The sequence below is a fragment of the Hesperophylax consimilis genome, chromosome 29 (assembly GCF_061612785.1).
Source record: "Hesperophylax consimilis isolate HC1 chromosome 29, BYU_Hcon_1.0, whole genome shotgun sequence".
NCBI classification, from domain to species: Eukaryota; Metazoa; Arthropoda; class Insecta; order Trichoptera; family Limnephilidae; genus Hesperophylax; species Hesperophylax consimilis.
Window position 1 is genome coordinate 5,607,065 of NC_142864.1, and position 23,739 is coordinate 5,630,803.

The 23,739-nt window shown below is 34.1% G+C and overlaps 1 protein-coding gene and 5 non-coding genes across 6 annotated transcripts in view; 1 reads left to right on the forward strand and 5 right to left on the reverse strand.

Annotated features, from left to right (window-relative positions):
- Window positions 1–3,871: 3,871 nt before the first annotated feature.
- TRNAS-AGA (transfer RNA serine (anticodon AGA)) lies at window positions 3,872–3,953 on the reverse strand. Its single transcript has one exon. It is a non-coding gene; the product is annotated as a tRNA-Ser (tRNA).
- Window positions 3,954–5,147: 1,194 nt separating this feature from the next.
- On the reverse strand, window positions 5,148–5,229 carry TRNAS-AGA (transfer RNA serine (anticodon AGA)). The gene has a single exon. It is a non-coding gene; the product is annotated as a tRNA-Ser (tRNA).
- Window positions 5,230–5,512: 283 nt separating this feature from the next.
- Window positions 5,513–5,594, reverse strand: TRNAS-AGA (transfer RNA serine (anticodon AGA)). The gene has a single exon. It is a non-coding gene; the product is annotated as a tRNA-Ser (tRNA).
- A 1,192-nt stretch (window positions 5,595–6,786) lies between these two features.
- Window positions 6,787–6,868, reverse strand: TRNAS-AGA (transfer RNA serine (anticodon AGA)). Its single transcript has one exon. It is a non-coding gene; the product is annotated as a tRNA-Ser (tRNA).
- A 1,557-nt stretch (window positions 6,869–8,425) lies between these two features.
- On the reverse strand, window positions 8,426–8,507 carry TRNAS-AGA (transfer RNA serine (anticodon AGA)). The gene has a single exon. It is a non-coding gene; the product is annotated as a tRNA-Ser (tRNA).
- Window positions 8,508–13,179: 4,672 nt separating this feature from the next.
- Window positions 13,180–23,739, forward strand: part of LOC149409814 (uncharacterized) — a 50,500-nt gene continuing 39,940 nt past the window's right edge. The window contains exon 1 of the mRNA XM_089649119.1: window positions 13,180–13,592. Coding sequence (XP_089505245.1) covers window positions 13,187–13,592 — 406 coding nt within the window. The 5' untranslated portion in view covers window positions 13,180–13,186. The remainder of the gene's footprint in view (window positions 13,593–23,739) is intronic.

Below are 23,739 nucleotides of genomic sequence, written 5' to 3' on the forward strand. Positions count from 1 at the left end.
TTCTCCCTTTTATATAATCTTTGAACGCTTATTACGGGGCCTTAAGTTAGTTGTGTGCCCTTAAATGGCTATTCAAGTTTGTTAAAACCATAGGCTTTAAAATATTTTGAATGTATATTTTTGTATAAATGGGTAAATGGTTGAAACCACTATTTTGATGAGATAGTCCTTTGTATTGAGGCATAACAGTCTCTGTTGGAATGTCTAGCAATGTGCCAATTCTCTGGCCAAAATGGCCATTTATTTGACAAAATTACACAGGCGTGAATTTCACGTATCAATATCACACCGCCCAAATTAAACACGGAAGAAATTTAATATTTAGAGAATTACACATCCTTAAACTATATTTGTCCGAGTATTCGCGTACCTAAACCGGTTTCATAACCGGGGTTTCAAAATATTCGCACATTTCAGAACACCTTCGTAACCTTCACTGGCTCAAGTGCCCTGAAAGAATCCAGTACAAACTGTGCTGGATGGTGTTTAAATCCATCAATGAAATGGCCCCACCCTACATCTCTGAACTATGCTTCCCGGAAAACACTGGTCTGAGGCAGTCAACACTTAGATCAGCAACATCATCAGCTGTAGGCAGACTGATAGAACCTAAGCGCAAGCCAAATACTAAGTTTGGTGATCGCGCTTTCGAAGTATCTGGGCCGAAGGCTTGGAATAAACTCCCTCCGGAACTAAGATCCATAACAAGTCCAACAGAATTCAGGTCTAAACTAAAAACTTACCTTTTTAAGCTGTCATACCCTTAAATTAAATATACCAATCCTAAGAGAAAGTCCAGTTATGTTCAATTTTTCAATTAAGTCCTAAATCCTGTATCTAAATTTCGCCAATAAACAATTAGATAATGTTAATTAAGTGTTAATCTCAAGTGACCTACCAGGTAAGTATTGTACTGTATATTTTCTCCATAAATAGTTAAGTAATAACATAGATCACTGTAGAAATGTATTATAAGTTTGTACAGCGCCCTTGAGGTGTTTTTGCACAAAAACGGCACTATACAAGTCATCCAAGTATTATTATTATTATTATTAAATATTATTATGATAGATTTTTTTTCATTTAAACTTTTTATATTCTGGAGTATTGGTAGCCTTTGCATTTTTGCAAATTATAGGAAGAAATACTTGATTGCAACATTATGTAATTTACTTCAGGGTGTTACACAGCTAGCGGTTACCCATTCGGCTCAACTAGTCATCACGCCAATGAAAAATGCTATTTTGACAGGCACGTGTTTTTTTTTCAAATTTTATTATTAATACCTATTATTATTATTTAGTTAACTTTGTTATTGATTTCGATGGCTGTAAATGAATAAAGATAATGCCAAAAATAAACTTAGTTTTTTTTTGTCGCACAAGAAACTGTCCTGAACCAATCGGTTTATAGCATCCAAAATATGGATATTTTATAAGGATGAAGAGAGTGAGGAGTGGAGGAAGAGAGGGAAGAAGAAAATTGGTAAATGGCTAGCAATTCAAATCTTTTTTTTATGTGAATACCGCGCAATAGTCACAACTGCTCCCAACCGGCTGGAAGAAGTGAGACTATGGCATCCCAAATTAAGGTATGTTGTGAGGCTGAAGGTAGTGAGGAGGGGAATGAGATGGGCAAGAGAAAGGTGAGGGAGTAGATCTGGTCACCAAACACAGCTAAAGCCACTTCAGGCAACATTTCAATATTCTGAATGGTTGTCTTACACCAGGGCGATACTGAGAGTATCTTTCACTCTGGAACTTACGCAAGTATACTATATATTATTTTATTTTAATAAATTGTGAAATAACAGAAATTATTCAAAATAAAATTTACTTGCGCACGCCGGGTGTTCAATGAGGGCCTTACTCCTCGACCACAGAGGCGGTCGATCTGATCTGATCGACCGATCTGGTCAATAAACACGGCTAAAGCCATTTCAAGCACCGTTTCGACTATGAATATTGGTCTCTACCAGTGCGATACGCACCTAATCCCTTACTAATAAACGTGTTTTAAATTTTTAACAACTGATAAACAATCATTCACCCTACATTAGTGGTTGTTTAAAACATGTGTTAAATTTAACGTGCCGCAAATAATGTCTAATGAGTTATTTTATTTATTCTTTAAACGATATTCAATTACATTTGCATGTGGTCTAGTTAATAACTTATCAATAACTTAACAATATCAGATCGATAGGTTCCACTTCCAATTATTTTCATATCAATATCACGAGCACGGTTGCGCTGTCGATAGCCAAACCGATACTGACACAACTAAGAAACGGTTATAAGATGATAATAATAAATTATATTAATAAGTTAAAGTTTTTTTTGGTTTTGACTGAGGTTGGAACCATCCTCCCCAGGGACTGGTTTTTAACATCTGTGAACTTTGAAAATGTCTTTTAAAACATTTAAAAAAAGTTGGTTTGTCTGAGGATTGAATCTTCCTCCCCGGGGACTGGAGTCAACCGCGCCAAGAACTGACCTGAATCCCGATTAGTTAGGACCGACATTTATTTCGTGTATTAACTGCCGTCTCCCAATTTCAAAGAAATATCTTTGTGTAAGCGTGTTTTCCACCAAAAGTTAACAGTACGCATTGTCATCGACAACGAGTCCATCTACCGAAGTTCAGCTCGATCGGATGTCGGAAGTGGGTTAATTTCCACTTCATTCATTTTTGAAAAAAAAATTGCAAGATGTAATTAAAAATATACGGGTTCTGATAGAACTTAAACCGCTGCCTCACGGGTTGGTCGGCCACATACAATTTGTGCCAAGTTGCGTACCACTGTGTACACAAATTATTTCAAAAAAATGAATATATTTTGGAAATCTGGCTAAATATTTAAAGTGGAATTTGTTGATTTCGATTTTGATTTGTTGAATCGACCACCGAGGTATGTATGACGTCACGCGTACCCCGCCAGAATTCGATCGTTTTGGCGGGCTTTGAAAATGATTTTAACCAAAGATATTAGAAGAATATCTTTGATTTTAACCATGAAATCGTTATTCGTAAAAAAAATAATAGTATAGAAGGTAAAAGGTGAACTTTCGTCTTATCAAAGACGAAAATAGATGTCAAAAATTCAAACAAAAGAAATGTGAATTTCAAAAATAGAGTAATGTACAATTGTTGATAAATTATTTTGGTACCTACTTTATCGCCATATATTATCATCTGTTCTTCAAATTGCTTTGTGCATAGGTACGACATTTTCAAAATTGGAACTGGTGTAAAAAATTGTGACCGGGTATGTCATCAAAATCACCTACAAAAAGTGATATTAAGTCATGAAAAGTGATGAAGCAAAAACTAGGATAAATTGGTTACATAGGTAACGATTAAACCTAGTTTTTGTTTCATCACTTTAAATGACTCTATATCACTTTTTAAAGGTGTGTTGAATTTTCATTTTGATAAAATATCATGTAACCGTAAAAAATTACTTCTGTAATATCATATTTTTCCAGGCGATTATTTTGACGCTGTGTTCTGTGTAAACAAAATTTGTCAGTTTTCATCTTGGCAAGTCCAGTTAGGTACATCCCGTGATTTTTTACAACATAAAAAGTTTCTTTTGCGGACAAAATTGAAAAAAAATTATTCTGTGAACAGAAAACCTCGCGTAATGTTGATTATTTCATTTGGAAAGCTCGTAACGCTCATGCGAACTCTGGCGGAGTAAAACGGTACTATACAACACGGCTACCATCTTGATAGAATTGACCGGGAAAGGAACACACAAACCAATTTACAATTTGGCAAACGAAATCCAAAGCACGATGCTCAGTTAATAAAGTTATTTCTTCTGAGAAAAACATTAAAAAATAGTATGAAAAATAATAAAAAATGTCGCAGCCGATAGGATTCGAACCTACGCTCCCAGAGGGAATCTGATTTCTAGTCAGACGCCTTAACCGCTCGGCCACGGCTGCTTGTTATTTGTAGATTGCAGCGGGTCTTGTCTATTTTACTAAATAATCCTAAAAAATTCAACAAGTGCGATAAAAATTGTAAAAAATACACTATTTTAAGTAAATGCAGTAATTACAGTTAAGTACATAATATGGTTACAACATAAAGGCTAGTTCGTGATCAAATTTGTTGTAAGTCATGCAGAAAATATCTGCACGTCGAGCAAGGTAGTTAATTAACCTAGAAAGACTTTCAAGGGGCACCAGTATTTTTGGTAAGTTAGTTCTGCATCTGGGAAGAATCAGTAGTCTGTGTTGGTTGCTTCGCTTAAAATTATCCTGTAAAAAGAATTATATTTCAGTCAGGATGTCAGGAATTAGCCGTTCAGGAGTTTATAAGCCATAGACAGTTATGCGACATTCCTCGCAGAACGAAGGTCGCAGATACTTTGCATTAGTGAGACAAGCGCTTTTGGAAATATCCATGAGTAAAAACTGAACTATTTCATGTAGAGGTGTCATAAAAAAATGTCTTTAGGATTTTCCCGACTATGGAACATGGGCGGTGTCCTCCGGCCCACATACACCAAGTTTCACTTTCAATAATGCTTTACACACTAAGCTAAAGTAAAGCAGTCTTGTAACTGCAAGGTTTGTCAACTCATTTGAATTGTGCATGACAAAACCCAAACATTTTGTGGCTGATTTGCAGATCTTTTCAATGTAAACATGTTTGGAAGTTAAAATCGAGTTTCTTAGCAATACTCCAGTAAATATGCAATTATCTACAGTATTCCAATTACCTTGTTCTCATAATGTCATCAGCAAAAAGTAAAAAACGAACGCAATAATTGATATTTTTTCTAATGTTTATAAAAATTAAAAATAATAAGGGTTCTAAATTGGATCCCTGTGGTACACCAGAGTTTGTAGGATATGTACTGAAGTTTAACGCAACGTTAACGTTACTTCTGCGGACAGTAAGTCTCGTGTAATGTTGATTATTTAGTTTGGAAAGCTCGTAACGATCATGCGAACTCTGTCGGTGTAAAACGGTACTATCCAACACGGCTACCACCTTGACAGAATTGACCGGACACGGAAAACACAAACCAATTTACAGACAGACGAAATCCAAAGCACTACGCTCACTTAATAAATTTCTTTCTTATGAGAAAAACATTAAAAGACTGGATAAAAAGCAATAAAAAGTGTCGCAGCCGGTAGGATTCGAACCTACGCTCCCAGAGGGAATCTGATTTCTAGTCAGACGCCTTAACCGCTCGGCCACGGCTGCTTGTTAATTGTAAATTGTAGCGGGACTTGTCTATTGTAAATCATACATAATTATAGTAATTCTGTGAACCGTAAACCTCGCGTAATGTTGATTATTTGCTCGTAACGCTCATGCGAACTCTGGCGGAGTAAAACGGTACTATACAACACGGCTACCACCTTGACAGGATTGACCGGGAAAGGAACACAAAAACCAATTTACAGACAGATGAAATCCAAAGCACTACGCTTAGTTAATACAGTTCTTTCTTCTCAGAAAAATATTAAAAAATAATAAAAAATGTCGCAGCCGGTAGGATTCGAACCTACGCTCCCAGAGGGAATCTGATTTCTAGTCAGACGCCTTAACCGCTCGGCCACGGCTGCTTGTTATTTGTAGATTGCAGCGGGTCTTGTCTATTTTACTAAATAATCCTAAAAAATTCAACAAGTGCGATAAAAATTGTAAAAAATAAACTATTTTAAGTAAATGCAGTAATTACAGTTAAGTACATGATATGGTTAAAACATAAAGGCTAGGTCGTGATTAAACTTGTTGCAAGCATAGACTAGCAGAAAATATCCACACATCAAGCAAGGTAGTTAATTAACCTAGAAAGACTTTCAAGGGGCACCAGTATTTTTGGTAAGTTAGTTCTGCATCGGGGAAGAATCAGTAGTCTGTGTTGGTTGCTTCGCTTAAAATTATCCCGTAAAAAGAATTATATTTCAGTCAGGATGTCAGGTATTAGCCGTTCAGGAGTTTATAAGCCATAGGCAGTTATGCGACATTCCTCGCAGAACGAAGGTCGCAGATACTTTGCATTAGTGAGACAAACGCTTTTGCAAATATCCATGAGTACAAACTGAACTATTTCATGTAGAGGTGTCATAAAAAAATGTCTCTAGGATTTTCCCGACTATGGAACATGGGCGGTGTCCTCCGGCCCCCATACACCAAGTTTAACTTTCAGTAATGTTTTACGCACTAAGCCAAAGTAAAGCAATCTTGTAACTGCAATGTTTGTCAACTCCTTTGAATTGTGTATGACAAAACCCAAACATTTTGTGACTGATTTACAGATCTTTTCAATGTAAACATGTTTGGAAGTTAAAATCGAGTTTCTTAGCAATACTCCAGTAAATATGAAATTATCTACAGTATTAACCTTGTTCTCATAATGTCATCAATAAAAAGTAAAAAAAAGAACGAAATTGATATTTTTTCGAATGTTTATAAAAATTAAAAATAATAAGGGTTAAAAATTGGATCCCTGTGGTACACCAGAGTTTGTAGGATATGTACCGAAGTTTAACGCAACGTTAACGTTACTTCTGCGGACAGTAAGTCTCGTGTAATGTTGATTATTTAGTTTGGAAAGCTCGTAACGATCATGCGAACTCTGTCGGTGTAAAACGGTACTATCCAACACGGCTACCACCTTGACAGAATTGACCGGACACGGAAAACACAAACCAATTTACAGACAGACGAAATCCAAAGCACTACGCTCACTTAATAAATTTCTTTCTTATGAGAAAAACATTAAAAGACTGGATAAAAAGCAATAAAAAGTGTCGCAGCCGGTAGGATTCGAACCTACGCTCCCAGAGGGAATCTGATTTCTAGTCAGACGCCTTAACCGCTCGGCCACGGCTGCTTGTTATTTGTAGATTGCAGCGGGTCTTGTCTATTTTACTAAATAATCCAAAAAAATCAAAAAGTGCGATAAAAATTTAAATAAATACACTACTAGCGGGACTTGTTCTATTGTAAATTCTACATAATATAACACATACATCATACAATATATCAAGTTCTTTCTTCTGAAAACTACATATCAACTAGTACTGTGAACAGTAGACCTCGCGTTCAAAAATGTATGTTTCTTCTTGTATAATAAAGTCGCTATTTGTGCGTATAGTTATTTTGAAATACGCAACGGATTTTGATAAAGTTTTCACTATCATTTAGAGAATTTCTTCCGGAAGGTTCATGTATATAATACATGCATATTATATTTGTAGAAAGTAGCGAAAATTCGAAAAACGCCTGGTACACGTCAGCTAGGTAGTCTATGTGTAGGTATATATAAAAATGAATGTTTCTTTGTTTGTGCCTTATAGTCTCCAAAACTACTGGACACTAGTTGTGCACTAGAATGAGAAATGGAGTCTAATTAAAGGCAATATAATGTAGAATTTTAATGTATTAACTATGTGATATACAGTAGTGAATGGTGGAAGTCGGTGACGCCCGAAAAAGACATGGCATGATCATGTGAAACAAAAACTTATAAAAAGAAAACTTTTTACTATAGATTTCATAACCTCAAAACTTTACCCCAAAAATTTTACACGTCAGCTAGTATTTAATAAATCGAAACCAAAATTTCCTCCGAAATGAAAATATTTAAGTAGCTATTTAAATACCTGGGTACCTACCTACTTGATTAAGGCGATGCCAAATCACTATTTTGATTAATCTTTATAGCGAATTGGTGTACATTATGAATACCAAAAAATATGCTTTAGATAAATTGAAAGTTTTCCTATCGCTTCGCTTGAGTAGAATACAAATACAAAATTAAATTACTCAATAAAAAATATAAATGCAAACTACTAAATTTTTTTTTTCAATAGAAATGTATGAACGCATAAATGAAATAAAACCTTTTAAAAAATACAGTATTATAGCTAAGATTATCTGTGACAGTTTCACTTGATTAACTTTTTTGCTTTCTTATAAAATTATTTACAAAATAAATAAAAACCAGTTTTGTGCTTGAAATCGAAAGTTTCTAGACTCCGTTTGTCAAGCGATTTTGCCTATTACCTACGATATAAGGTATACCGAGAATATACACATTTTTGGCTTGTAGCTTCCTCTTAACCACCAAATATAAAATAATAAATTCAATTTGCGGGAGTTTGGACCATGTTATAGGGTGTTTGGTCAAAGTCAGTCTTAATAGTCAAGTACGGCTTGCATGCAAAGATTTTCGAAACTGTCTACTAACAAATTTACAGACCGATTAAATGCCAATGAAAAAACGGGTCAGTCAATAAATTTAGTTCTTATTAGAAAAGATTAAAAAAATATTTATAAAAAAATAATTAAAAAATGTCGCAGCCGGTAAAAAGTAATAAAAAAATGTCGCAGCCGGTAAAAAAATAATAAAAAAATGTCGCAGCCGGTAAAAAATAATAAAAAACGTCGCAGCCGGTAGGATTCGAACCTACGCTCCCAGAGGGAATCTGATTTCTAGTCAGACGCCTTAACCGCTCGGCCACGGCTGCTAATGGCGGGAAACGACAAGAAACTGATCTAATTCAATAAAAGAATGTTTTATATCTCAAAGAGGGTGATAACGTCCGTTATCGTTGTGACTCTACCTAGGGTGCGCCTGTTCTCACATTGCTGGAGGATTGGGGGCGGAGCTACGAAATCCGAACTTCACTTCATATCTGCCCGGCAAATTTAAACCTGTGACAATGAGAACTCGGCTTTCTTGGTTGGTTGTTATTTCTCCATAAGACTGCATAACAATTACATCGAAGAAGGCACTTTGTCATAAAAATACAAGTAGTGCATTCAAGTTTAAATGATCTTAAGAGTTACTAGTGAAGTAGGCCTATCGTAAAGGAATATCAGGATGGGTCACGGATCAAACACAAATTTCTTCTACTTTGTGATTTTATTCGGAAAACCTAGAATATATAAGATTAAATAACAATTGTGAGGTCAGGCTTCTGGCAGAAAGCTTAAATAATACAAACATAAGCTTCAAATATCAATACAAACTACCAGAGCTAGGTAAGTTGGAGGTTAGTAATAAAAAGTACAATAACCTATCCTAGTAATGGTTTCGTAACCAGGAAGTAGAAGGTTAGGTTAGGTTAGGTTAGGTTAGGTTAGGTTAGGTTAGGTTAGGTTAGGTTAGGTTAGGTTAGGTTAAAAAAAAAATGTCCGTAGGGTTGATTATGTCTTGTAAATGTTTACTAATTTTATTTTATTTTATTTATTTGGGAAAATCAACAGATTATTTACATATATAAGAATAAACTAAATAATAAAGATAAAATCCAATAACAGATTTTCACTTAAAATTATAATAATAATAAAAAATATTAAAACAAGAAACTAAGGGTTCTGTACCCGTGGCCTGAGAAATTTACAAAAAATACAAAATTGTAAATAATAAATAAAAAATAATAACAGATCTAGGAACACAAATAATATACTAATAACCAGCTAAATTTCAAAAATTTAAATTTAACTGATATACTAATAACCAACTAAAATTCAAAACAAAATGTATTGTAAAATTTCAACACAGCAGCAATCAATAACACTACACAATAGCAATAATAACAATATAATAAATGTATACCTACAACTAAATTGAACACATGAGTATAAATTGGAAGGTAAGTAACTGGAAAGGATTCAAAGCAATAACATGATAACTTCAAGTAGAATATTTAAAATTATTTAATGTTAGTTATTACATATCTTTTAAAGGTTCCTAAATTACTTGAGAATATGTCCATATCATTAAAATTCTTATTAAATATACTACAGGCTCTGAATATAAACGCATTTTGTCTTATATTAGTAGAACATTTATGGAGATGAAAAAGTGATTTTTCTCTAGTTCTAACGCTCGGAACTCTAAAATTAATTTCAGACAGGAGGGGAGAACAATCAATAAAGCCATTGATAATTTTATGGAGATATATTATATCTGCGGAGTCTCTTCTAGTTTTTAATGGCTTAAGTCCATAAAGGTCCATAACTACTAATAACGACCTCCATGTTTCGTTTCTTTCAACTCAAAATCTCCCTCATACTTGAGAGATTTTCGAACGTCAAACCACAGTCAAACTTCAAGACTTCAAACAAATTATTCAAAATCAAGTTGATTGTTGCCAGCCTTCGTGTACACTCGGCAAACTTCGTAGTTCCGAGCCGCTTTGAGCCTTCGTGTTCACTCGGCAAACTTCGTAGCTCCGCCCCCAATCCTCCAGCAATGTGAGAACAGGCGCACCCCTCTACCTAATAGTTTGTTTTACGTCCCAATTCGCCAATTCGGCTAATCGCCACTTTGATAGTTATTTTTTAAATTAAGTAAAACACTAATCCCCTTACTAATAATGGAATAATACTTTTTCCATAGATTTTGACAAAAAAAGACGTTGGGTACTACGAGTAAAAAGAGAAATCGGCTGCAAGTTTTACTTGCAGACACTTTTAAACCTTCTGAATCCCATTTGTTCAATTTTCAATATTTTCTGTGTATTTCAAATGCGCTATATACATGTTATTATTTAATTTTCCGTTGAAACAAATACTGTTTTAGAAACTAGATAAAATTATCTTTCCCGTATGGGCATTTAAAATCAACATTACTTTTTCTAAATAATAAAATTTTAATATCAAACGTGAAAAATGTTGTCAAAAACGCTAACCACATTTTTACTTAATTTTTTACTCTAATCGATATTTCGAAAACACATTCGTTTTGTTTGGAGAATTTGTAAGAAAACTGTAACTTCACTTTTATCTCGCTGACCGATTGTTACGTTCATAATGAATTATTAATTTTGGCTATTTTTAGAATATAATGGATTCCAGTATAAATATGAGACAAACAAAAACTTTGTGTTAGTAAAAAATACTTGATATGATTAAGTATAACTTATATTTCCACTTATTGAAACATTCTTTGATCTCAGAAATGGGACATGGGTCAAACCTTATCTATCCTACCCATATAATAATGCATGTTTAAAAACTATATTTGCAATAACTGTTTTTAAGAAACGCAACAGATGGTAATGTAAAAAAATAAGTTAAAAATATAGGTGCACTAGATTTGTTTCGAATCTCAATGTGGGTGATGGCAGAAATAAGAACCTGAGTTTAATAATATAATTTATCCTTTTTAAGTTTTTAGATTCTCACGGCCAAAAGCATTTTTGTTGTTTGTTTTTGGGGTGTTATGCCGTGTTGCGCTAACTCCTTCTTTAGCCGACGTTTCGGACAGCGTTGCAGTGTCCATCATCAGGGCAGATCCGGTAGATCCGAAGATGTGTAAAAACGTCGTGATGAAACGTCGGCTAAAGAAGGAGTTAGCGCAACACGGCATAACACCCCAAAACAAACAACAAAAATAATTTATCTTTATCTGACAAAAATTCTTGAGAGACTTTCTTACAAAAAAGGGTTGATGTCCGCCATATTGCAATATTAATTTTGTATGGAAGCTTACAGGAATGTAAAAAATGGAGATCTAATTATATCATTCTAAAGCTAAGGTATTTATAGTCACATAATAATAATAAAATAGGATTATTTGTATAGCGCCGTTTTCCTAAGAAAATCACCTCAAGGGCACAAGGTAGCATATTGATGTATTTTCAAAGAAAATTATGTACAACAATTACATTCACGACGAAGCTTAAAGCTAAATAATGCACTATTTTGAAATAAAAAAATAAAATACTCAATAAAAAATTTAATGTGAACTAATAATTTTTTTTTTCAATACAAATGTATGAACGCGTAAAGGAAACAACTTATAAAAAATACAGGATTATAGCTAAGATTATCTGTGACAGTTTCACTTGATTGACTTTTTTGCTTTGCTATAAAATTAAATACAAAATAAATAAAAACCACTTTTGTGCTTGAAATCGAACGTTTCTAGACTCCGTTTGTCAAGCGATTTTAATGCATATTACCTACAATATAAGGAATAATAATAATAATAATAATACTTGGATGACTTGTATAGCGCCGTTTTTGTGCAAAAACACCTCAAGGGCGCTGTACAAACTTATAATACATTTGTACAGTGGTCTATGTTATTACTTAACTATTTATGGAGAAAATATACAGTTCAATACTTACCTGATAGGTCACTTGAGATTAACACAATTAACATTATCTAATTGTTTATTGGCGAAATTTAGATACAGGATTTAGGACTACCAAGAATATACACTTTTTTGGCTTGTAGCTTTCTCTTAATAGAAGAACGTGCGACGAAATTGGACAAAGCGAATACACAAAATAATTTACTGTACAAAGGAATATAATATATCATATTATAATATGTTGCCGGAAACTATAAAGTCTGTTAGATTCAAGTTGGATTGTAGGATTCATATTAATTAAAAGAAAATGCAATAAAAATACAAATGTAATAATGAATGTATTTAATTAATAATAAATTAGACATTTGTAAATTTCAATATACAAATGGCAACAATAAAAAAAATGAAAGTAAATGATTAGTCAATACAGAAGCCAAAAATGTGTACATTCTTAGTGTGCCTTATATCACTACCAAAATAGGTAATATAATAACTAATAGGCATAAACATCGCTTGGCAAACGGAATTGCCAGATTTTAGCGCAATAATGGTTTTTATTTATTTTGTAAGAAAGAAAAAATGATAATCAAGGTAAACTGTCACAAATAATAGGAGACTTAATAATGTATTTTTTAAAGTTGTTTCTTTTATGCATTCACACATTTCTAATGAAAAAAAACATTTTTTGTGGTTTACCCTTTAATATTTTTTATAAAGTAATTAAAATTTTTATTTTAATTCTACTCAAACGAAACGATAGGAAAAGCTTTATTTATCTAAAGAATATTTTATGGTATTCATATTGTAAGCCGATTCGTAATAAAGACTAATCGAGAATGGTGATTTGACGTTAGTCTTCACGTTTAGAAGAACTGTTCTTCGAAAAATGTATTTTTAGGTTAGTTAACCACAGAATACATGGGTACTATACCTATATGTAGTTTTGAGAATTGTACTTTACTTTTCCTACCGTAAATAGTAACCAAAACATAACTTCCGTAGATTCCGTACCTACTCAAAAAATTGCCAACTCGGTACTTACGGCAATGGCAACACTTTCAGCGCTCTGGCAACATTTCAAAGTAAATTTCAACAACATGGCGTCACAGGAGTTGACTCCGATAGAAAAGAAAAATAATAATGTTTTCGGTGCTTCGCCGCTAAAAGACGATTCCAGACCCGCGAATTGTGCAAATAATTATAATGCCGCCTCCCTGCGTCACATTTTCCCCAAGGAGTGCGGCAAGAAGCGGGAAAATATGTGTCACGATCTGATGCAAACAATGGCGTCCGAGGCACCTCCATCGTCAGAGAGTAAACGGGACGATTCGCCTCTCCCGAGACGAGAAAAAAGCCACACAGACAGCAAGAAGGATTCCGGCGACAGTGGGAAACGTCGAAGAGTGAACCACGACTACAGAAAACTCTCCAACATGGGTTATTACACGTCCGGTGTTTCTGGCACCAAATCACAGCCTGTGTCGCCAAATAATGACATAAAAGGTATTTATGCCCTTGTTTCAATTTCAAACACACGTATAGATCATTCCCAAAACCCTAAAAACACCTTTCAATCGATTGATTTCATGCTTTCAAAATTAGCCTGATATTTATTATGATGTTATCTCGACCTTATCAGTAAGTGAATGTAGAACCACATTTTGCATTTCTACGAGTAATTGGACAGTTTTATTTGCAGACGGTTAACCTACTTTTTACTGTGCAAAAACACCTATCAGGTTATATCACCCAATGTGATATTAATATATTCAAAATGACATGTAAATTTTTCTCTCAAATCAAAAAACAAACAAAGCAGTATGAACCGATTAGTAGTAAAGATTAAATAGTTGAAACTATGTCAGATACATACTAAACCTTATAATAAACCTAACAAAAAACATACTAAAATATGAATTGGTTTATTTATAACAACTTTTCTTGCAACAAAGAATAAATGCAAGGCTGATTTAGCGTAATTACTAAGATAGTTGTAGCGAAATCACTAAGAGAAATAGATGCTTAGATGGTAGAGCGGACAGTGAAAAAAGGAGTGTAAAGAGATTATATGACGCAAAAGTGAATGGTACAAGTCAGGGTCACCCATAGAAAACAGGGTGCGATCAAGTCAGAATAACAGAAGAGTATGTAAAGTATAATGTATGTATGTTAATGAAGCAAGGAGCGTTTGCCATGACGCCCATGACAGAGTTATGCTGCGGTTGATCCTCTCTGACTACCCCTGCGGAGAAACGGAGTGATCATCGGTAGTCTATTTTAAAAGGCGGGAAAATTAATGCTTCTATTATTATTGCCAAAGATGTAAAATTCTCTTTAATCTATTTCATAATAACGGTAAATAATGAAACGATGCATACGAAACAAATACGGTAGTAATGCTTTGTGTACGATTTCACATCGTTAGGGTCAATAACCCCTTGAAACTATTGTCTGCCAGAAAACGTACCGAGTTGTGAATTGCTCCAATGTCATGGTTTGTTAATAGAATTATCGTACAAATGTCTGAAAAAGCTGGACAAATTTTAAGTTAACTCTAAAGATGCGCTTTAAAACATTTCTTGGTTAGGTTATGTTATTCTATACGTAACGTAATAATGTTTTATTGTGCAATCCATTGAAACACTTTTACATTTGAATCAATATTCTCTTTTTTATTGCACGGAATTTGATTAGTATTAAGTATTTCATAATAAGGAACTCGAGTGAAAAATATATATGTAAATATATATTAACGCCGATTTTGAATGTATGGGTTTTATTATATTAATTACGCTGAATTAAGATGGATTGGGCATGTAGAGCGAATGAGCGAAGATAGGAGTGAAAGGAGGATATATGATGCAAATGCGAATGGTAGCAGAAGTCGGGGACGCCCGAGGAAGACATGGCACGATCAAGTGAATCAGATACTCTAGTCTGGCCATGTCAAGAGTCAGAATAATAGAAGAGTATGTATGAATGTGAATGAGGCAAGAAGTGTGTGCCAAGACCGAGTTGTTTGGCGGTCTGTCCTCTCTGCCTACCCCTGCGGTTAACGGCGTGATGGTTAGTGTAATGTACGGAGGTATAATTGAAAGGCACATCAGCTTGCAAAGGAGTTTATTCTAGAACTGACGGTACAATATGGTATTGCCCACACAATGGGTAGGACACCTTATTGCCACACCTACAGTTAGTTAGTTAGTTTATAAATAGTTACTTATTAATTAATAAATAATCGTTAAATGAATAAAACTCTATCCCTTCAAAACTCCCTACTTGGTTGGCATCACTGCATCGACTGTTTCTAGCCGCGAGTGATCACGGTTTTATATTTTGATATTTTATGTTTTGTTATCAGATATTTGTGAATCTAACATATTGAAATAGAACAACTATTATTGCAGACCCTGTTGGTATAAAAAGTAAGCTTCTTGTGATGTCACAAGGCCGCTTGTAGCGATACCGACTTTTTAGCGGGCATTGATAAAATTAAAACTTTGAAAATGATTTTAACTCTTAAAACTAACTGTAAAAATAAATATGCTGCTATTTAGCAGTAGCGGTTCTTCCCTTAGGTCAATTGGTGTTTGACCCCCCAAAATTATAAGACAACAATAATAATATATCATGTGCATCAAAACAACTGGTCTTATTCTTAATTTATTTGAAATGTACCACGAAACAGCAGAGCTGCGAGCCGCAGCGGCGTGTGACCAGCAGTGACATCTCTTGTCTCTAATAGAAGCTTTCATTCACAAATCCACACGATTCGCTGGGTCAATTTAAAGAATGTCCCCAAGTTGGCATCTTTTGTCCCTGGCCATAGAATAAACCAGTTCTTCAATTCTTTCGTCGAAGTAAAAATTAGGTACCAAAGAAAGCTTAGGGACGCTTAGGTCATGGCCGTAAGGGAAACAGCACAATGAATATCATATGTTTTAAAGAGATGGTGACATAAACGTGTCGGTTTTTCATTTTACACACTTGTCGTGTGTGGAACATTGCTTTTTTTGCAATTGCTTCGCATCCAATACCTTTGGACACTGCGGACGGGCGTTTCAAACTCTTATTTTATTTGCTTTAATGTTGTGCACAACTACATTAAAACGTAATGTCCTAAAAATAATTTGCCATATACATGATATTTCCAATTTACTATATTTACTATATTAGAGTCACGGACTTACAAATTGATTAGTTAATAATGTACGGGCATTTTTCTCAATATCAAATAGAGATTAGTCGCACAGTTTTTAGTGTCATTATTAATAAAAATAATGGACTGAAGTTCCTTATTCTCATAAACAGTCTTACTTATAAAAATTCCCTAATAAGCTGCTGCAGCGTTGACGGTATAGAGCAGGTTAAAATCATTACTTATAGTAATATTCATGGAAGATTTTATTAGACTGGCAAAACTTTGTTCCAAACCTCAAAACACGGTCATTTTCGCATTTCGTTGCTAATTTCACGTATCTTCTGATGACATTTGTTATGTCACTGACCCGATCGGTTTTTAATTGCATTGAAATCTGGCCAATTTGATTATGCGTTCCGTATTTTCCTTGGTAAATCGATTTAAAATATTCCTCCGATAGTGCTGCAAATGGGTATTACTGCTTTTTTACATTTTCATGATGCGACAGATCGATATTTGTCAAATCAACCAGATTGTTAACAAAGTCTACCGTCTTACAAAGTATCAAAGACAGAACCGAATATTTGAGACGGGCCATAGTCAGAATAACAGAAGAGTATGTATGCATGTGAATAGAGCAAGGGGTGTGTGCCAAGACCGAATTGTTTGGCGGCCTGTCCCTGTGGCAGATACGGCGTGATGTTTAGTTAAATTTATTGGTGTTACCACATCTGTAATATTAAACAATAATTTACAAGTTCAATGATAAGGGTTCAACAGACTGCTTGGTTTTATGTAACATTTATTAAATTAGCATTCATTATTAAGTATATTATGCATCTAAAGCACTTTACCTTTGTAAGTTCAAGGTTACTATGATACTATGTGGGGCTATTATTATGTTCTGTTTGGTCATGAAATGTCTTGTTTATTGCTTGCAATTTTCTTTTTCATTTTTAGTGTCAGCTTTTTTCAAAAACTTGGGTGTTTCAAACTCTGTCAAATATTTGATAAAAGCTACCGAATCGATGAACAGTGTCATTTTGTATGTATGTCTGAATAATTATTAGTAGTGAATAAGATGAAGAGAAGAAAGTATGTTTTTAAGTTTGGACTCGTAAAGTAGATGGACAGAGAATCAGGAGAATATATGACAATGATTCAATGAATTAATCATTGATAAAATCTTCAAAAACATTTGTGGAAATATCATCATTTTTATGGGCACAAATGCAAGACTTGGGTTCGAACATTTACCGCCGTTTTCTCTGGATCTATCTAACCAAATAGTGTGAAATTTTGGGTACTTACTTAGATGAAAGAAATTAGGGATGTCTCAGGAACACACGGAATGATGCCAAGAGTCGGTATAATAGAAGAGGGTACAGTCAAACTTGGTTATAACGAGCACGAGGGGACCAACTAAATTTGCTCCTTATAGCCGTTAATCGTTATCTCCAAATCGGTTTTTTAAAAGTCATATGTACCTACCGAAATGCCTCTACTATCAATATATTCGCAAAATGCAGTAGATTTTCAAAATACAAGTAGGTATTACCTATTAACAAAATAAATTTGAAAAATACCCTTATATTACAAACATTTTATTATCAATGATTTTTTTCTTTTGTGATTCTCAATTTCCTCTTCAAAACAATAAACGCATTATAACTATCATCACTTGGTTCAAGGCTTCCAAGATAAATATCACTAAATTGTGTATCTTTTTATCACTAGTTTGTGCGTGCTGTACCTACTACCTACCACTTGTAAAATCGCACTTGTCATAAATGCGGGATTGTTTTGGTTTTCGGCTGAAACATTTTATTTGTCACAAACCGCTGATGCACAACCCGCTGATGCACAACCCGCGGCCCACATGTCAATTTCATACGGCTCACTTGACCATAGAGAAAAATCTAAATGTTTCAGGTAATTCTTGAAACCCCCTGGCTGAGAACATTTTTTTATAGAGTTTTATTTAATTTTTGTTTATTTAATTAACGCCCAGAGGGCTTTTACATGGTTGGTAGTATAATTTTAATTTGACAGATACTTTGAAACATAAAACATAAGAATAAAATTACATTTGATAAAAGCTATGCAACAAGTCATACAAACACAAGAAACAAAAACAGAAAATTACAGCTATTTGTAGGTTTACATGATGTGTTTAGGAGTATTGTTGAAATAAATGTTTTAAATGATCCACAAAACTTGCCAAGTTGGTATTGAATATGTCAACATCACCCAAGTAATGATTTCCCATGGTGTGAAGTCGTTGTATCGGAGAGTGGGCAATGTAGTTACGCTTATGTGTGCTGCTGTAGAATATTGTATTTTGTCGTGTTGTTACTGTGGGTGTATGTATGTTTATAAGTTGCAGGAGTTCACAACAGTCGAATTTGGAGTTAAGTATTTTGAATAAGAACGTTAAATTGTTTATTTTACGTCTATTTTCTAATGTATGTATTTTTAGAGTATTTAATAAGAAATTGTATTTTAAGTCTTCGACAGGGATATTTAATTTAAAATTTATAAAACGTAGAAATTTTTTTTGTATTCGCTCAATGTTGTTAATGTGAATTTTGTAAGATGGAGACCAAACTACTGAGTTATATTCAATTAGACTTCTTACTAGAGATACGTATAATAGTTTAATGGCTTGTAAAGAATTAAAGTTTTTAGTTGTTCTTAATACGAAGCCTAGTGTTTTCATACCTTTGTTCACAATTTGATGGATATGATTGGTGAAACTTAGTTTTTCGTCCAAAATAATTCCAAGATCTCTCATTACCGTGACTCTTTCTAAAGCTATGTTATTGATGGAAAATTTTTGTTTGGTTAATTTATGCTGCATTTCCAACAAACTGAACAAAATTGAACAGAAACCTTTAATCTTAGATTTCGCTGTCAACCTGCCCCTCAACGAAAACAAAAATAATCCATTTGTAAGTTTTGAAAAATATGCAAAGCGGCTCCTCTGCTGAAAAAGTTGTGCATCACTGGCATAAATTTACCCCATGCAGGAGGGATGTAGGTACTCGTTACTAGGTACCTTCATAAGCATATTTATTGGTTTTTGAAACAATATTGACATTGAGTTGTAATACAAAAGAAGATGTAAAAAGGGAACAAATTTGCGAAGCTCACATTTCGCAGATTATATGACAATTTTACATTGTGCCCGATGAATAGCAAATGGTTCCCATAGCCGACAATCTTACACAGGTAGTGCCATAAAAAATATGAATCCGTCCCTAACGGGATAGGAAATTCCCGCCCCTTTGTTTGTTACTACATTGAGAAAAATTCTTGAATTATTTCCAACTACTTTTCAGACCCAGCGACCCATTCATGTATTCAGAAATTGTGTTGACAAAATTATTTGCTCGGTATATCAGGGAATCGACATCGTTATAACAGTCAACAATTATATGAAGATTAGCCTGAATTAAAATATGATTTGCTCATTATAGCCGTGATCGTTATAACCAAGTTTGACTGTATTTGTTTTTTGATAAACTAGGAAGGGCCTAGTCCGTCTCTGAGCCAAACGGAATAAAATAAAAATCTTAAATATAATATATACCTACGCACTGTAATAAAAAGAAATTTTGTTATTAAAAAATCCTACCTATTAGTAGATCAGGTTGATCCCCTGTTGTCTCTACTGGCAAAAAACGTCGGTGACCCTGGAGTTGAAGTCCGGTATATCGTCGGTGCATACATAATATGAACAATGTAACGTTTTTGACGAAAATGAACTAAATATACAGTTTTTTTTAGTTTTTTTTTCTCAACCTTCTACAATATGAACCATGTCCTAATAACCAATATTTATGGAGATAGAAAACGAATCATGTGCAGGCAGTCAAAATTTTGCATCTCAATAAGAACCATGTGAACTTATTTTACATGGTTCATATTAAATGTGCGCTTTTTTCCGCATCTATGGTCACATTGTTCATATTCTACATCTATGATTACACTGACAGTTGTCAAGTTGTTCCCGCATATTTTCTACCTTGTACACGCTCTAGCTGTTTTTGAAGTGAATAAATAAATAAATCCGACATAATATTATTGTTAGACGGTTCGTGGCCATTTGGTTTATAAAGTAGCGGTAAGTTATTATGTTTTATTTTATAAATTTCACGTATTTTCCTAAAAACAGTAACAAAATGTCATCCGAGGATTTATGAAAAATGGCTGCCCTTTGAAGCGTCAATAATTTGAGTCCAGTGTTGTGATAAACTTCGAATTTTGACACAATGTGGAAAAATATTAAAGTTATTTTGTTTTTATGTTTCAGGGAAAGTTTAATACTAAAATTTAACTCAAAAATAAGAGAAATACATGATTATTCTAAGCATTACATGTCATTATCATCTGACTGGCATCTGTAAGTATTTGTCTGTCTTTTAACTATATTTTACTATATTGTTGTCATATTTGTGCGTACTATGTAATGTATATTTCAATCTGTGTATCTTCTTTTACAGATAAATATATCTTTGACTATAATAAGAGAAACGTGTAGAGAAATCACTGTTGTTTGCTGACAAGTTCAAAAATTTTTATGTGAGTTCATATTTTTATTACTGTACTAGTACTGTAGCAGGAAAGATGTTGAATTATGTATTTAATTTTGATTTTGTTCCAGAATGTACCGAAACCGCACGAGGGAGATTGTACGTTTAAGTACGATACGTAGTTCTGTATCAGAGGTTATGGATGTTGGAGATCTTGAACCAGTCAATCAAATGGATGTTGAAGATCTTGAACCAGTCAATCAAATGTATGACAACATGATGTTATGTCCTGTGACTGGAGAATTTATTCCAAACCTGTCGAATAACATTGGCTCCACACGGAACGATGTTATCTCTGGAGACAAAAGTCTGTGTGAATTAACTGAAGAGTGGATCCCAGAAAATGATAATACAAATGTTTCTTTACCATTAGATTCTGATTCACTTGTTCAGTTCATTCAACAGTTTTTGGAAATTGAAAACTTGGTCGGAGAAGAGAGCTTATTTCCTGGGCTTTGTAGCAGTACGTGCTATAAGACAGCGTCGTCGTGAAAGCGCAGATTGCACGAAAAAGACACAAGGACGTGATGTATATCTGTTTACCAAGGACGGGGATAAATATAAGGTGTGTCACAAAATGTTTATGAATACGTTGAGCATTACAAAAAGCACTTTCAGGAGGTGGAGCTATCATAATCAAGTTGTCAATGACGAGGATAACGTATCCCCTAACACTGTAAGTAAAAAAGTTGCCAAGCATACTAAAGCAGTGGATAGTATTAAAAATGGCTTAATCTTCTGCCAGTTGTTCCGAGTCACTACTGCAGATCACAAACAAATAGACGATATGTGGAATCGTTCTTTTTATCGAAGCAACACATGCTTTCAGTCTTCAGTATTTGGTGCACTGAAAATAATGTGCCAAAAGTCAACAGAAACTTATTCAGTGACGTTTTAAAAGCTGAAAAGGTTTCCATTCACCACCCACGCAAAGATCAATGTGATATTTGTGTGGGTTTTAAATGCGGTACTATTGGAGGAGAAGTTTATGAGCAGCATATTATACGCAAGGATCAAGCGAAAATTGCTAAGAATGCAGCAAAAGAATCTGCCAGTGAGACTACATTAGTTGTCACTATGGACTTGCAGAGTGTACTGTTATCTCCCAAATTACTAGCGTCTGCTGTATACTACAAGCAGAAACTTCAACTCCACAACTTCACATTATACGTCCTAAACAATGCAGATGTCACTCTCTACACGTGGCATGAAGCAGATGGAGGTGTGACCGCGAATGAATTCACAAGTTGTATAATCAACTACCTGGAGAGCTTACCCCTACAGTATAAGAATGTCATCCTTATTTCCGATGGTTGCAATTACCAAAATCGGAACAGAATACTGGCAAGTGCATTGAGTGATTACTCTAAAAGGTCGTCAGTCACAATAGATCAAATTTTTCTGGAGAAGGGCCATACTATGATGGAAGCCGACAATGTCCATTCGGTGCTGGAGCATTACTTCAAGCCACCAATATATTCTCCAAGTGATTATTTATCTCGCATGCAAATGGCTCGACCCAAACAGCCATACAATATAAAAAATGTCCACTTCGACTTTTTTTAAAATTACGAATCATTGAATACAAACCTAACATCTTTGAGACCGGGAAAGAAAGTAGGGGATCCCGTTGTCACAGATTTGAGGGCTTTTAAATACTTATCGTCGGGGGATATCCTCTATAAATTAGACCAGTCGAAGGATTGGCTGGAATTGCTCCAACGCCGCAAGACTGGCTATGTTCCCCCATTGCCTCTATACACCAAACCCCTTGCTTTATCAGATTCTAAATTCAGGCATTTGCAAGAGTTAAAACTGGTAATAGATAAGGATCATCACCCATTTTATGATTCTCTAACTTATGTGTAGAATTGTGGGAGAAAAAACAAATAATTTAAGTGTGAATTATGTTTCCTCTTTTTTAGTAATTATATTCCAATAAAAACATCATTAAAAAATATAATATTGTGTTTATTTTACTATTATGTATTTCATTGAAGTATGATTTTATGCTATTAATATTATCGAGTTATTAAATTTATTCTTAAAGAATAAACTTACTAAAACTAGTGTGAAAAATGAGAGCAATGGTCCACTCACTGAACTTGTCAGGAGGTTACTAGTTTTAATTAGCAGAGCTCTAAGAATGTGAATGGTAGAAGAAGGCGAGGACGCCCAAGAAAGACATGGCACGACCAAGTGAATCAGATACTTGAGTCGGACCATGTCAAGAGTCAGAATAATAGAAGAGCATGTATAAAACGTTGTATTAATGTGAACGAGACAAGGAATGTGTGCCAAGACCGAGTTGTTTGGCGGTCCGTCCTCTCTGCCTACCCCTGCGGAGAAACGGCGTGATGGTTAGTTAGTTAGTTATCTTTAAGATATTTTAGAGATGGATTTTCTTCTGTGTAAATATGGGTGTTGTGATGACAAAGATGTGTGTCGTTAAAACTTGGGAATCTTAAAATAAAAAGTTTCATTCACATAATTTATACTTTTCCAAAATATTATACAAAAATTGATATAAATAATAAAACAAAATGTCATATCCTTTGCACACCACTACATTCACATAATATATTTTGTGATAATAGTCTCCCATTTTAAATCTCTACTTTAAACACAAGACTTGAATGAAATATTTTGACAGCTGCTATTGAAAATGAACAATGTGACGAAAACCGTGCACAGAATATGAACCATGTGAGCAAAATCGCATTAAAATGTGATTTTCTGATACAAAATAATTAATATTTGCAAATAACATTTTATTTTACTGAATAAAATGTATATTTCCTACTTTGTTCATAAATAGAACTTTCGTTTTCCGTTTCGTTATTTTTTTAAACAGTTTTTATCGATTATCTCAGAATGTACTAAAGCTTACATTGTTCATATTATGTATGCACCG